A 16,634-nucleotide genomic window follows, 5' to 3' on the forward strand; every position below is an offset into this window, starting at 1 on the left:
TATAAATTTTCCAGCATTGTTCTTTTGTTTCAAGATTGCTTCAGCTATTCTTGGTTGCTTGCATCTACATATAAATTTTATAATAAATTTCTCAGTTTCTAAAAATGTCTGTTGATGTCCTGATTGGGACTGCATTGAACTAATGTGGGACAACTGACATCTGAACAATATTGAGTCATTCAATGAATGACTGTGTTGTTCCTCTTCATATTTTTAAGTCTTCTTTAATTTCTCTCAGTAATATCCGATAGTTTACAATGTAGAGTCTTGTTCTTCTGTTAAGTTTATGCCTAAGTATCTTGTTCTGATACAATTGTAAATAAAATTGTGTTTTATTTTGAATTGTTCACTGCTAGGATATAAAAGCACAAGCAGCACAGACATATAGTATATAATACAAGCATGAAACAGATGAAGAAAAATATATAAAGCATAAAGAGTGTAAGATAGAAAAGAAGGAAAGGAGGGCGGAGAGGAATAGTAATAGGAGGAGGAAGAGTTGTACACCTCTTTCTAATCAATGATAATCTATAAAAGAACTCCTTGAGTTATAAAATGAGAGTTAGAAAAGTCACAGGAAATAAGGCCAATATAAATATATCAGCAACAAAATATTAAAATATGTTGCTTATTTAGCAGGAAATCACTCAAACTGCTTAGCATTTTCTTTCTTAAGTGTATTAGATTAAGTCTCCCTCTTGGAAGATTGAGGGGTCCAATGAGATAGAAAATGGTCATGTAATATAGTCTTTGAATAATAGTAAGACCTAGTGCGGATTCACCAGCTTGTTGTCCCCAGGACTTAGGTGTTAAATTGTTTAGGTAGACAAGGTGACAGAAATCACCAATTTGGGGGCATGAGCCTCAGGAAAGGTGACTTGACAGTTTCTGTCCAGTGCTCATTTGAGACAAGATAGTTGGAAAACCGATACAGCCAATTGCTGTCAAGAATGATAAATACTTCTGTAGTGTTTATCCAAGACAGGCATTTTTGACTGAATGGAGGGTATTGCTGTCTCTGCATGGATGCAGGCTGTGCCATAATTGCTAGCAAGGTCAGAACTTTTTGGAGAGAGCAAGATTGTATCTGATCAGTTGCTTGAACAAGTACTTGATTAGAGTCCCAGTAGACACCAAAATAAAACATGGGAGAAATTATCTTTGAAAACAGAATTGAGAGAGGAAATTGTCAAATGTTCTTCTCTGACATAGAATAAGCCAGATGTGTCCCCCATAAAATTTTAAAATTTGAGCACATCTGCTCAGTGAACTTACCAAAGTAGCAAGACTATCCCCAGATATCTAAATGAGTTAACTTGTCGAAAGGTCTTCTTTACAATTATTCGCCTGGATGTCACTGCGCTCTCCAAAATGATTTTAGTTTTGGCATAATTAGAGGTTAGATGTTCTCTCAAACAATAACTGGGCAATATTTCTTAAAGCTATTTCTGGATGGAAAGTTGTGTCATCTCTGCAGTGTCCGGAAAGGTGTATCTAGTTTACCTGGAAGCACTCAAGCTAAGAAAGAAGGACTATCTCTGGATTTTTGTCTCTTCCTCTCAAATAAGTATTTGCCCTGACAGAGAGGACCATCTTTGGTTATTCTTAATTGTATGATAATATTTCATTAAAGGCTTGTTGCAGAATATTAAAAAGCCTTGTTATAATATTTGCATTGTATTGTTGAGCACATAAGTAGTCTGTGGTATTATAAGCAGGCAAAAATTCTTTCAAAAGATTTATTAACAGGAACTGACTAAATTTAACAGAAATTAATCAAGACCATGGTCATAGGTGTGGTAGTTTTACCACAAAAACTTTTCCTTTTCTCTTGTTTGATGTTAGCCTTGAAAATCTATGTCTATGATTAATTGACAAAATTTTAAGAGCTCCAGGGACATCCAGCCTTTTGGCATCTATGGGCCACACTGGAATAAGAGTTGTGCTGGACCACACATTAAATGCATTGTGACACACAATCACAAAAAATATTCATAATGTTTTACATAAGGTTATGGTGTTGTGTTGGGCTGCATTCATAGCCATCCTGGGCTACATGCAACTCATGGCTGCAAGTTGTACACCTCTAATTCTAAATGAGCTCTTTACATTTTCAGAAAATTAAATTTACTGGGATGGCATTGGTTAATAAAATTATATAGGTTTCAAGTGTACAATTCTTTAATACATCGTATGTATATTGCATTGTGTGCCCACCGCCCAAAGTCAAATCTCCCATCACCATGTATTGACCACCCTTTCCCTTTGTTACCCCTGCATCCCCTTCCCTCGGATAACCGCCTTACTATTGCCTGTGTCTGTGAGGTTTTGTTTGTTTGTTGTTCTTGTTTGTTGGCACATACTGAGGGAATGGTATATAAGGAGTTAAGCTAAAGAAATTAGGAACAATTTTAAGAACAATTTTGGGACATACTTTAAGTGGGATACTTTGAAATTTAAAACATTTAACCATATAATTCATAAACAGAAGGGATAGAAAAAAAGGGTCACAATATTTATTAAACATATGCTATGTTCTAGTTGCTTTGCTACATGTTTTGCATAGGTAACTTTAAGGTCATTAATCCTAGTCAGTGAGCAATCTAAGGTTTACAGAATATCAGGTGTCTTCTAATGTCAGGAGCCATGAGCACAGGGCAGCATAAACAGTAAACTGTGCCTTTAATAGGCCTCTTCTTACTGTGGCCTTTCTTTGAGCAATAGTACTCCAGAACCTGCTTTTGGGATAGGTTCAAAAACCACAAAGTTTTTTGAAAGAATGAGCTGCTTTAAATTTCCAAGTACAATGAGTCCTGTCATTAATTATCAGACTGTCTTGCTGCCTTTGTGAGCATTTCTTTGTTCCCTGTTACCTTGATCAAACTAGAAACCAGAGAACCCAGTCCTTTCACTTCAGCACACAAGGAAACAAGCACAACTGGTTTCATTTTGACCAAAATCTGTTGGTATCCTTATGGCAGAATGGGTTCTCTTGTATGATAGTTGGATTGGGAAGAGAAAACTTCATGTACTACAAAGAAATATACATGGGGTATATGAGTGATTATTCCATCTTGGCCTTCTCAGCCACCTATTATTTATGTAAATGCAAAATTTAAATTGGAAATGATTTCTTTATTCTAAACTATATAGGAACTCAAATGGGAAGGACTGAACAAAAATGATGATGCTAAGAACACAATTGTCAAAATTTTGTGTAATAACTTTGTACCTAGACATTTTCCTAAGTACTCTACAGTGATTATCTTCTTTCTTATAAGAGCTCTATGATACAGGTTACTACTATTACTTCCATTTGATGTGTGAGGAAACTTAGGCTCCTATGAGGCATTTAACTCTAACTCCATATCCTCTCAGTTTTCCAGAAAGGAGCGAGCCATTTTTATTGATTGCCATGCAGGTCCTGAGATTTTCAGTTACACCAGTTTAAGAACAATTACTGTGGCCGGAGAAAGTGGTTGACAAGCCTAAGTCACATTTCCACTCCTAAAGACAGGGTTAATGAAGTGGATATACACGACAGAGATGGAATCTGAAATGAATATTAAGTTATCATTGGGAGAAGCGGGCATGGATGTCAGAAAGGGAAACAGATATCTACTGCATTTTGAAGATCCAGTAACCGAGGCTTAGAGCAGTTACTTTGTCACCACCTGCCACAGTGCTGTAGCTGGAGCTCAAATTCTCTCGTTTGACTTCACTGTCCATTCTGTTAGTAAGCACTAAGAGGCAGTATACTATCAGTTAAGGATGTGGCCTCTAAGACCAAGCTGCTAGGTTTGCATCTCAACTCCACTATATTTACTCACTTGAGTAAATTACTTTGCCCCCCTGTGCTTCAATCTCTTACCTTCTGAGATAGTGGGAAGAATATTAATTACTGATAGGACTAATAGATGTGAATTATTTATAACAGCACTTGATATAGTACAAATGCTTTCTATTAGTAGCAGTAGTGATGATAATGCTATTATTATAACTATTATAAAGTACTAAATGATTTTATATTGTCAATAAGCATTGTCTGTGGAACAGTACAGCCTTTTTATAATGAGAAGTTATGACTTAGATTAATTTATTTTATACTTCTATATTAAGTACACATATGTTTCAGACACTGGACTAGGTACTAATGAGTCTGGAGATGAAAATGTAAAGTCCCAACCTTTAGAGAGATTGCCGACTAGTAAGTAGATAGAGTTATAGCAAGCAATGCACATGAGGGCTAGCAAATGATCTTCTTTGACAGAGTACCTTACAACCAGGAGAATCCCATCTCTGTGTTGGTCTCCTTGCTTTGTCTCTTTCCTGCTGTTGTTGCCCACCTAGTGAATGGGATGGTAGTGGGGGAGAAAATGTTCATTGCACAGAGAATGTCACGCCACTTTTGGGACTTGGCAAACAAAGCTTGCACTTGGTTGTGGAGTGTTTAGCAATATTACTGTGCCAAAAATCACAAAAACTGGATATGTTAAACTACCCTTATTGCAAGCTGAAATTTAAGGTAACTGTGTTTATGCTTTTGTATGTAACTGTTTGCCTTTCTAAACTGCTTTTCTTGTTATCCAAAACTACAACTCTATTAGTTATATCATGTTAAGTGAAGAGACTCTCCATGCACAAAATGCACCTATGTAGCAGTAGAGTGATAGCATTTGTATGTTTTCTATCTCCTGATGGCAATGGTGCCATTGTCACTTCTGGGGGGTTAGCATTTTGTTTTTCTTTTGAGGTGCAAGTAAAATCTCCCCAGATGTAAAAGAGGATATGGAGTGTTGTCATCCAGGCCCAGGTGGAACATTTGCTTCTTGGGAAAAGAAAACACTGATCAGGCAGAAATACTCCACCTTAGAGTCCTCCAATCCTGCTTATCGAATCGTGATTTTATTCTTGCAGAGAAATTAGAAAATGGAAGTGATGGGAGGGAGGTCATCCTGTCCAGGGTTGGTTCCTGTTTTACACCCTGAATTGCTGGAATAGACTTCAGCCGCCTGTGACCCTGAGCTTGAATAAACAGATTGGAAAATAATTAGTTCAACTGTTTTAATTAATCTTTCTTAAATAAATTCATAGCTCACATTTATTTAAATGTTTAATATTAGAAGTGTTTGGGGTGTATATTTAGAAGTTTGGTGATGTTTTTGTGGCTAGAAATATGCTGTAGGAACTTAATTTGTTTTTACAAATTAGTTTGTGGGAATAGTTGGTTTCGTTATGTTGTTTTGCTTAAAGTTACAGTTTCAAACAACATGTTGATGATGTTAAATGAGGTTTTACTGCATTATATACTCTATTAAAAGACCTTGGGTTTTGTTGTTTTTGTTCTTTTATTTAAGAGTGACTTAGACTTTTTCTTTTTTTTTTGTTTCATTTGCTTTAAGATGATCAGAACTCTGTACACAGTCAATTGCTCACTGATCTCTATTTAACCCTGTTTAATAGAGGTGTTGTAGTTCCCACTTTATAAATTTGCAAACATGAGCAGGATGAAGTTGGAACATTCTTCAAGCACTTCAAGCATAGTAGATCAGTGACAGTCTCCTGGCCTTATGTCTGAACTTCGCCTTCCATGTGTTTTGATCTTATCAAATTAATTTTCTTCTGAGAAAGGAAAGTTGCCTAGTATTCAAGATGGAATTACCCAATTTATTGTATCCTACTGAGAATTTTTAAAATATAATCTTTATTATATTTTTTTCATTACCATTTAGTCCCTTTACACCCTGATCCCCCAGCAATCACCACACTGTTGTCCATGTCAATGAGCCCTTTTTCCTTTTTGCTCAATCCTTTCATCCTAATTGTCCCCCCTCCACCACAGCTAGCTGTCATCTGTTCTCCATCTATGAATCTGTCTCTGTTTTGCTTGTTAGTTCAGTTAGTTCATTAGGTTCTACATATGAGTGAAATCATATGCTATTTGTCTTTCTCTAACTGGCTTATTTCACTTAGCATAATGGTCTCCAGGTCCATCCATACTGTTGCAAAGGGTAAAATATTCTTTTTTACGGCTGAGTAGAGTTCCATTGTGTAATATCCCATAGTTTTATCCACTCATCTCCTGATAGACACTTGAGCTGATTCCATATCTTGACTATTGTAAATAAAGCTGAAGTGAACATAGGGGTACATATGTTCTTTCAACTTAGTGTTCAGGGTTCCTTCAGATATATTCCCAGAAGTGGGATCACTGGGTCAAAAGGCAGATCCATTTTTAATTTTCTGAGATATGTCCGTACTGCTTTCCACAGTGGCCACACCAGTCTGCATTTCCACCAGTAGTGCAAAAGGTTTCCCTTTCTCCACATCCTCACCAGCACTTGTTTTTTGTTGATTTATTGATGATAGCCATTCTGACAGGTATGAGATGGTGTCTCATTTTGGTTTTAATTTGCATTTCTCTGATGATTAGTGATGTTGAGCATCTTTTCATATGTCTATAGTCCATCTGTATGTCCTTTTTGGAGAAGTGTCTATTCAGGTCCTTTGCTCATTTTTTAATTGGGTTGTTTGTTTTTTTGGTGTTGAGTTTTGTAAGTTTTGGTTAATTTTTTGTAAGTTTATTGAGTTTTGGTATTGCCTTAAAAAACCTTGGATATTAACCCCTTATCAGATGTATCAGTGAATATCTTCTCCCATTCTGTGGGTTGTCATTTTATTTTGTTGACAATTTCCTTTGCTGTGCAAAAACTTTTTAGTTTGATCAAGTCCCCATTTGTTTAATTTTTTCTTGTTTCTCTTGCCTGAGGAGATATATCCAATAAAAAATTTCTATGAACAATGTCTGAGATTTTGCTGCCTATGTTTTCTTCTAGGATTTTTATGGTCCAGGTCTAACATTTAAATCCAGGTCTTTGATCCATTTTGAATTTATTCTTGTGTGTAGTATAACACGGTGGCCCCATTTCATTTTTCTGCACGTATCTGACTCATATTCCAGACTTACAGTTTTCAATTTTAGTTATTTCTGGAGTGAGAATTAAATTGTAAAATATGCCTACTTTAACAATTTAAGGACAGTAGACTTTTTTTAATAAACTGATTACAAAATAATCTTTAGGTAAGCAGTTAATTACTGCATCTTCCATTTTAAAACATCTGACTTTGAGGCAAATGAATCCTTAAATTTAGCATGGATGGGTGTCCTTTCAGACTAAAACATGTGTGCCACTAGTGAGATGAATTACTTCCTTTTTTTGATTACAAAGACTTTTTTGTTTCTCTGTTTCTTTAGGAAAAAATCACTTTTTAAAATATTATAATATTTTAAACAATACTTAGTAAGTGACATGTGGCAAATTAAGAACCTTAAAGACATTAGTGCCTCACTGAAAATATCCCCTCTCCAATTTTTGTGATTATAAACTAGTGAATCATTAAAAGTTATATACTAGTTGAGCTCTTTTGTTTTGAAGTTATGGAGGAAAGTTTAGGTTAAAGATAACATAGTTATATCATTGTATTATTATTTGAACATTAGTCATGAATATTTATTTTTTCTCTCTATTCCTTAAATCTCACAGTAGCTGACTATATTTTGTCTATGTGTCTTTTGCCTTACCATTTTGTCTTGGGCTTATACCAAGTAAGGAAAGTTTTAGACCAAAATGAAACTTTCTGTGGGAGGTTTTATAAGGTAAAAGAACATCTTGAACTTATAGAATCCAGAAGTGTTTCCTTCCTTTGTTTGCTGACAATATGGGTATTTTGGCTTGTGGAGTGGTCCTCAGAAATATCATGGATTATAGATGTTAGGAAATAGCATGTGTGGTTTTAGTTACCACCTGTACAGGAGTGCCTTCCAAATTTATTTCACAACCCTGACCCTTTATTTTCTTTCTTTGCCTCTATTTCTTGCGATCTGAATAATATCTCTACTTAGAAACGTAAATACTGAAAAACAAAACACGATAGTTTAAGGTTTATAGGAATTTCTTGTGTTTTTTTAAACATCTTTATTAAAGCACAATTGATATAAAAGAAAATGCAAATATTTTATGTATACATTAGTTGAGTTTGGACATATGCATACAGCTATGAAACCTTCACCATAGTTAAGATAACAGGCATAGCCGTCACTTCCCAAAGTTGCCTTGTGTTCCTTTTTTAATTTTGCACATGATGAGAACAGTTAATTTGAAACCTACCCTCTTAACAATTTTTAAGATTTGTTTTATTGTTAATTCTATTACAGTTGTCCCAATTTCCCCCCTGTGCTCTCCTCTGCCCATCCCATCCCCACTCCCACATTTTTAAGTGCACAGTACACTATTGTTAACCATGGGCACTGTGCTGTACAGCACATCTCTAGAACGTATTCATCTTATATAACTGAAACTTTGTAACAGTTGAATAACTCACATTTTCTTCTCTCCCTAGCCCCTGGTAACCACCATTCTATTCTCTGCTTCTATAAGTTTCACTCTTGAAGATACCTCATATAAGTAGACTCATGCAGTATTTATCCATATGTGACTAGCTTATTTTACCTAGCATAGTGTCCTCCAGGTCCACCCATGTCATCTCAAATGGCAGGATTTTCTTCTTTTTTTTTAAGGCCAAATAGTATTTAATTGTATGTGTATATCACATTTTCTTTATCAATTTGTCAGTGGACATTTGGTTATAAAAGAGAATCTATGTGGTATATTTTCAGTCTGACAAAATTAGTTATCATTGATTTTAACCCAGTGTTTTCCTATGTATATTTACAGTATTCACTGTTCTGACCTTGCACACACACAAGGGACACAAGGGAACTGTTGGAGGTGATGGATGTGTCTGTTCCTTTGATTGTGGGGATAGTTTCATGAGTGTATGCATATGTCCAAACTTATCAAATTGTATGCATTATGTATAATTTTTGTTTATCAATTATGCCTGAGTAAAACTATTTAAAATAATGAGAACTCCTGAAAGACACTGAAGTACGATTGAACAAATGGAAATACATCTATCTTTCTGGGATAAAATAATTCAAATTCATAAAGATGTTGTCTTAGATAATATACAGATTTAATGTGAACCCAATTCAAATAATAAATACTAACAAGTATTGGTATCTTTGAGCTAAAAAAATTGCAGGAATCTGAACAACTTAGTCTAATTCACAATTTTAGCCAGATATCAATGAGATTATATTTTTATTTTTGCCTATTATACAGTGGTTAATTCTTTGTTCAATATGAAAAAGAGACTAGAAGGAGAGAGATGTTTTCAGCAAATGAGTAATTTTAATTGTGTAAATCACATACTATTAACTCTTCTACAGTCCATTTTGAGTTAAATTGTAACATGCAATTACTGGACATATAATTTTTTTACCTTATTGTTCCTCTATACTTATATTAGGTACTTCAAAATAATATTTAAGTGATTTTATGATACAAGTTTTTGCAATATTAAAGACTAAAGCTTTAAAAACAAGTAAATATGCAGTATTTTACAAATACTGATTTCTTTTAATTATATAAAATATTTTTATCCTTATACCTTATATTTTTAAATAAAATTAAGTATTAAAAGTACAAAAAGTTAGAAAGCAAATCTGATGTGCTGTCTGATTTGAACTGAAGAGTTCTGAGTCCATTAACTAAAATGCATATGTCATCAGAAGTAATAGCTGAGAAAAGCTATGCCATGAGCTTCAGCTTTTTGAGTTTTTAAAAGCTATTTCAATGTATATGCTCATCAGCTTGAAAATAGCATGAATGTGTTTTTTGGCCCGCAAATGTTTTCCAATTATATCCTATAATCAATTAGCAAAAGCAATTAGAGAAAGTAGAACATGGTCTTCTGTGCCCAGCTGCTTTAGAACTCTTTTAATGGAAAAAAATCACTTTAAAGGGTTGGTTTTAATTTTCATGAGAAAGATGTCTGTTTTGAAGTAATGTGCAACTGAGGTCCTCTAGTGTCACAGCTAAATATAACATGAGCTTTTAAGATTTTATGAAGTTTGGATCCCCTAAATTCTATGCATGAAGTCCAGGTTAAAAGCCACCTTGCATTAAGGGAATCTAACAATTTAATTTTTAATATTTATATGTAAAAGTATATTTCTTGATTCACCAAAGTTCTACCAGATTTAATGTTTTCAAAAAGAGGAAAAGTGATAGTTGTGTCAAAAATTATAAATTGCTTGTAGAGCAAAGCCCTGGGTAGATCATGCATGTTTAAACCCTGTCTTCACTATGTATTGTGTTAACTTGGACAAATTATTTAATTTCTGTAAACCTCAATTTCCCAGTTGGTTAACTGGGTATGGTAACAATGTCTGCTTCCCTCAGTTGTTGTGGGGATCAAAGGATACACTGTATGTGAAAAATCTCAGCCAAGTGCTTAGCGGGGTAATGGTTCATTAAGTACAAATAAGAATTCATTTTTCATCAACACAACTGGATTAAAGGGGAGATGATATTTCGTGCAAAGTGACTCATAACTAGCCAAAAGGGGAAGTGGGGGCCATCTGTTTTAAAGTATATATTTGCCCCCACTTTAGAATTATGAATCTCTGGATAGTCTTTCAGGTTCTAGGCACATTCATAACGAGAGTAATTGTACCTAGGCAGAATTCAGATCATTAAGTGAACAAACGTAGACAGTATGATGTTGACAAGATGACCTGAATCTGAGACTAAATTATTTCATATGTTCCCAGGACTATACAGTGAATCATAGCAAAATGACTAGGTTAAGTTATAGCCAACTGACTTAATGTAATATGATGCAGCCAATAAAATATTAACCAAAACAAACAAAACAAAACAAAAAAAAACAAAGATTTTATGAAGTTTGTCTCTGAGAGAGAGAAGAAGAGAGAGAGGAGGGGGCAGAAAAGAACAAGGTCAAGAAGGATTACTACTTTAGATTTGACTCATAGAACAGAATCAAATGAGTTCAAAAACAAGGTGGTTATGTTTTGTTTGTTAATCAGTCTTAAAGAAAGTTTTTTTCTTTGTTTTTAGGAAGGGGAGGGTTTCCATTCTTTCATATTCATGTATTTAGCAATGTAGTTATAGCTGTTTTAAGTTTGGAATCTTTTCCTTTACATCATTGATTTATTTTTTGAGGACTTTAATGAAAATTCTGTTAAAATTCCAAATTGTTCTTGTTTCACACATTCTCTGTTTGCTTAGGGCTGGCTATGTGGCACTTTAATATGGAACATACTATTGATAAAGAATAGTTTACAAGTCTGTTCTAGTAAGCATTCTTCATGAATAGTAACTTTTTTGGTTTTTTTACAAACTTTATGGAGAATATCAGTTTATTGCTTTATTTTAAAATATGGTTGATAATCAAAAATTACCAGACAGTTGAGGGAAAAAATCAGTTTGAGAAAGAGAGCCAAAAAAGAAAAAAAATTAACCAGAGGAAATGAAGATGACACACTGTTTTGCTTACTGAATAAAAGAATTCTAATAACTGTCCTTAGAGAGACTTAGAAGAATAACATATTTTTAACCAAAGGACATGATCCAATGAAAAGGAAAAACTAGAGAAATTAAATAGTAGAGTACATCGAGCTGAAGGCCCTGCTCATGGGAAATAAAACAGAAAGAAAACAGATCCAATCTTCATATGCACACCGTAGTTTCAACAAGATATAGTGAAATGAGAAAATAATGAAAGACATAACAAATCACCTTTTCCTTATTAATGTTTCTGTGTTAATGGAACATGAGTCTTAGAAGGGCACACCTAATGCTTACTAGCACAAATGTTCAAATGCCCATACTATAGACATACTGCGCTGAATTTTATCTATGGATAAAGTGAAAAACTGTCCCAAAAGCCTCCAGAGAGGAATAACATGATATCTGCAACAAAATTAGAATCAGTCTGGCATTAGACTTCTCACTAATAACGAAGAATACTCAAAGACAATGGAGAAACTCCAATTTAAGGGCAAGAATAAGACATTTGAAGACATGCCATGTTTTAAAGTGTCCTACTCATTTCCCCCCATGGTGTACAGTGGCCTCTGTCTTTTGAATTGCTGTGCCCTCTGCCCTCTTGAGGACTTGCTTGCTGTGTCCTCTGCCTGAAGCACACATTTCCAAGAGAGCTGCATGTCTTTTTGACTTCTTTTAGATGTCTGCATAAATATTACCTTTGTAGTGAGGCCTCTCTTCTCTTCTCTACTTTTTTGTCCTTAGCACTTAATCACGACATGCGATATTATGTATTCACTTGTATATTTGTTTAGCCTTCAAGAAAGAAGGGTAGGGTTTTTACAAAATCTTATTTACCAAATATGATAAGATAAAAATGATATAAGTAGCTATTTATATTATTAAAAATAGAAGTATATTAATCTTATCATTGTGCATAATTAACAAAGAGTTAATTATATTAAATAAAAGTCTAACCACCAGGAAAATCGAAACAGAAACTTCTAAGGGTGGTTACCTCTGGAGAGTTAGAGTAGGATGAGAGGAGAGAGGGATTTTGGTCTTTGATGTCTGGTTCTTTTTTATGTTTTTTTAGAGGAAGGAGTCATATTGCAACTTTTTAAAAAGTATATTATTTGCCCCAGTTTTTAAAAACATCAGTTTATTGAGGTATAATTTACATACCTTAAAATTTACCCTTTTAATGTACAATTCAAACCTGCAGAAGGTCAGATGCACAAACACAGTCATGAACCCGTCATCAAAATTGAGAATAGACCATCATTGCACAATTTCCTTCCGTTCCTTTGTAGTTTACCCGTCCCCTTCCCCAAGCCCATGACAATTAGTGATCTGTTATTTCTTTTTTGTGCTTTTAATTTGTCTTTCATTTAGTGTGGGTTTCTTGTAGCCTGAATATAAATGTTTTAATTCTTATCTATTCTGATAATCCTTTTATAATTGGTGAGTTTACTTGACTTGTTATTTATACCTCTTTTAAAAAAAAATTATTTTGAATGGTTACCTGCAAATATTAATCAGTTTTTTAAAGTCAATTCAAAATATAAAAACATGGGTAGAAAGGAAGCCTGTACCAAAATGTTATATTGTCGGGAGGGGCACTGGGTCTCAATGAGTCTCCACTACTTTTCTATGTATCATTTCTCACTCCCCACATCAGTGATGTTTGATTTTTTAAAAAGTTAAGAGGCAGAGAGAGAAAGAAACTGGGCATCCCCATGGAAGATGGCTTAGAGGATATAGCGTAACAGGTAAAGAAAAATGTTTGATAAATAATGAAGTACCATAGTTGCTTTGTGGATCAATATGGAAAGTAAGAGCATGTCTATCTACCATAAAATATACTGTAGCTATTTTTCAAGGATTTGACTATTTTTGTCTTGAGCAAGATAGATGTTTTTCATTGGTTTAGTTCTGCCATATTTCCTGATAATTTGGAAAGCCAAAATTCTTTTTCTGGAAAGAACAAATGTGCTTTTAGAGTACCCTTTAGGGAACTGGAGGATCTTTGTCAGATGAATACTGTTGTAGTCATAAAATTCAAAATATGTACAAATCGATATTTTAGAAAATGTATGTATGGACTTTTCTATTTTCTCTGAATAGAGGAGGAACAATAAAAATATAACTTTAAATTTTGTCACAAAACCTGATTTCATTCATCAAAATAGGTTCTATATCTGCTGTTTAATTAATCTGTGATTTTTTTTGTTTCCTTTGTAGCTGTTCAAAGGTTTTGTGCATAGCATTTGAGGTACTCCAGGGCTTGCAGTATATGAACAAACATGGCATAGTACACCGGGCACTGTCTCCTCATAACATACTTTTGGACAGAAAGGTAATTACAAAAAAATATATTTAAATATTTGCTTGTTATTTGAAATTGAAGACTACTGAAATCAGACACACTCAGGTAATCAGAGGGTAGGATAAGAATGTATTTTCAGAATATTCATAATGAAGAGATGTACTTGTGATGTTATAAAAAATATAAGTTATATAAATCCTTGTGTTTTCACATGCATTGTTCTCTTTTTCCTAAGGGTCAGTTTCTAATACCATGTCTGTTTTTCTTTCATTTGTTTTCCAAAAAAGTATGTATTATAGCTTCCTAATCTACCCTTCCTCTGAATTGGCTTTTATCTAAAGAAATCCTCTCAATTTACGTAGAATGTCTTTTTTCACAGCACAACTGCATTGCATTTTCTCCTCTTTATTCTTTGTCCCTACTTTCTCTTCTTTATGTTAGTCCCCATTCTCCAGTTGTTCATACATAGCTCCTTTTTTTTTATAGTGCTCCTTCTACACTTGAAAATTTTATGAGTGAGTAATAAGAAGCTAGTCAATACTTCTAATAGAATTATAGGTTGCAAAATGGTATATTTTCAGGAATAATAATTTCATTAGTTTTCATGTGAAAATAGGATTACTCTTTTCCTCTGATTCTTTTCCAGACTTTCAGTACAGTTACCCTATGACATTAAAAATTATAAAAGAGAAAATGGTGCTTATTAATTTCATATTTTTAACAGTAGAGTATCTAACCAATGTGAATTGCTTTAAAATATAAATGTTTTGTAATTCTGGGGGATAAAGTTCTGAGGAAAACAACAAACTAATTTTGAAATCAACTTAATTTTTTAATCTTAAACACCTAGAAAAGGGAAAATTTAAGAGATTTATAAAATATATTTGCCTTTTATTAGGAACTTCAGTTTTGAGATAATAATGATTATTCTCAAACAATATCAAAAATTGTTGGAAATCTAGCAGATTCACTAATATCTTGGTGATTTGGGGCCTGATCTTTTCAGTTAAGAACTCCCATGGCAGCATTAAATTATAATGTTGTGAATGGAATTGCAACTCACTGAAATAAAATATTTTGTGAAAGTTACTACAAAGTATTCTAAGTAAGGATTCAAAGCAAATGAGAAGACTTTCGCTTTTTTTTTCTTTGTCAAATAGCTTGGAAAATATAAACAGCAAAAATGTTAATGTTTGTGTGTGTGCATACATATACACATACATTTATATGCATACTTACACATAAGTATATATGTACATACATAGATTATGTTTTTAAGAAATATAAAACAGACTTCAAATACTGGGAAACAGTTTTTAATAAAATTATGATAAATATATTTGAATGTGTCTGACTATATGATGGATTCTTTACTTATAAAATGTATAATGATGATTTTCCATGCCAGTAATATTAACATACTCCAGAGTGATTTTTTTCCCTTTATTTTTGTAGGGACATGTTAAATTGTCTAAATTTGGACTTTATCACATGACAGCTCATGGTGATGATGTTGATTTTCCAATTGGGTAAGAATATGTTTTCTTTGAGTGTTGTCCTAAACTTTGTAATCTTTGATAAAGTGTGTGTTTTGTTAGTTATTTGTGACATTACTTTTTGATGTACAACTAGCTTTTATTAACATAACTTACTTTTTGAAATACTTTTAAAAGAATAGACAATGAATTTTCCCAGCACCTGAAAGTTCCCTGATGTTGATCTTTCACTGAATTGGCAGGCAGGCTGAAATATTATTGACCTTGCTTACTTTGTATTGTTCACTAATTAATTTTTTTAAAGATTTTATTTATTTATTTTTAGAGAGGGAAGGGAGGGAGAGAGAGAGAGAGAGAGAGAGAGAGAGAAACATCAATGTGCGGTTGCCGGGGGTCATGGCCTGCAACCCAGGCATGTACCCTGACTGGGAATCGAACCTGCGGCACTTTGGTTCGCAGCCTGAGCTCAATCCACTGAGCTACGCTAGCCAGGGCTCACTAATTAATTTTATTTAATTCAGAATTAGATAAATGTGAAGCAAGAATTCTGACAAGATTCTTATGTATGTCCTCAAAAGACTGAGAAAAATTGCTCTCATATTATTTTTCTTTGTTTCTGAATTTAATTCCCTACTTTTTAAAGGTATAATTGTACCTTAAGACTCAAGTCATTGTAAATTTCAGAGGTGATGGGATAGATTCTATACCTGAAAGTCTGTGTTTAAGTTTGAGAGCTTTATTTGATCATTTCTGATACAGAAATACAGGTTTATGTTGTCCTCCAAGAAAAGAATGAACACTTTTTTTATCCTGTACTCAAATGTATGCTTTTGACATAGACCTTTGTGTTATTTTTGTGTGGTTGCTTTTTAAATATATAAATAATATAATTCTTTTATTATTTGAGTGTTTAATTTTGATATTATTTCAGGTATATAGAAGTTATAAACTAGTCCAAAGAAATCCTGTATACCCTTTATTTACTCAGATTCCTCAAATATTAACATTTGACTACATTTGCTTTACCTCTTTCTTTTCTCTTCTTCCTACATATGTATGTGTGTATAAATACATTTTTAATCATATAAGAGTAATTAGTACCTAAAAATGGCCTTTACCCTGAAATATTTTAGCTTGTATTTCCTAAAGTAATGAATTTTTTACATAAACATAAATGAATTATCAAAACCAAGAAATTAATATTGGTATAATACAACTATATAAGCTATGAACCTTCATTATGCTTTTTAGTTATTGGGTGATTGTTTTTAATAGTACCCATTTGTGTTTTGCTGTTTTGAACTCTCTAAAGTCAGTTTTATCATCCCATTACTGAGAATTGTGGGTCAGAATCTTGGAGTATTTTTCTGCTTAAAAAGTTAATTATACATTTTT

General features: G+C 33.4%; 1 protein-coding gene across 2 annotated transcripts in view; it reads left to right on the top strand.

Moving 5' to 3' along the window:
- TBCK (TBC1 domain containing kinase) overlaps window positions 1-16,634 on the top strand; it is a 186,422-nt gene that overhangs the window by 27,099 nt on the left and 142,689 nt on the right. For both annotated transcript variants that reach the window (XM_036025646.1, XM_028507475.2), the window contains exons 4-5: window positions 13,659-13,773; window positions 15,199-15,272. In XM_036025646.1, coding sequence (XP_035881539.1) covers window positions 13,659-13,773; window positions 15,199-15,272 — 189 coding nt within the window. The remainder of the gene's footprint in view (window positions 1-13,658; window positions 13,774-15,198; window positions 15,273-16,634) is intronic.

The sequence above is a fragment of the Phyllostomus discolor genome, chromosome 1, assembly GCF_004126475.2.
Source record: "Phyllostomus discolor isolate MPI-MPIP mPhyDis1 chromosome 1, mPhyDis1.pri.v3, whole genome shotgun sequence".
NCBI classification, from domain to species: domain Eukaryota; kingdom Metazoa; phylum Chordata; class Mammalia; order Chiroptera; family Phyllostomidae; genus Phyllostomus; species Phyllostomus discolor.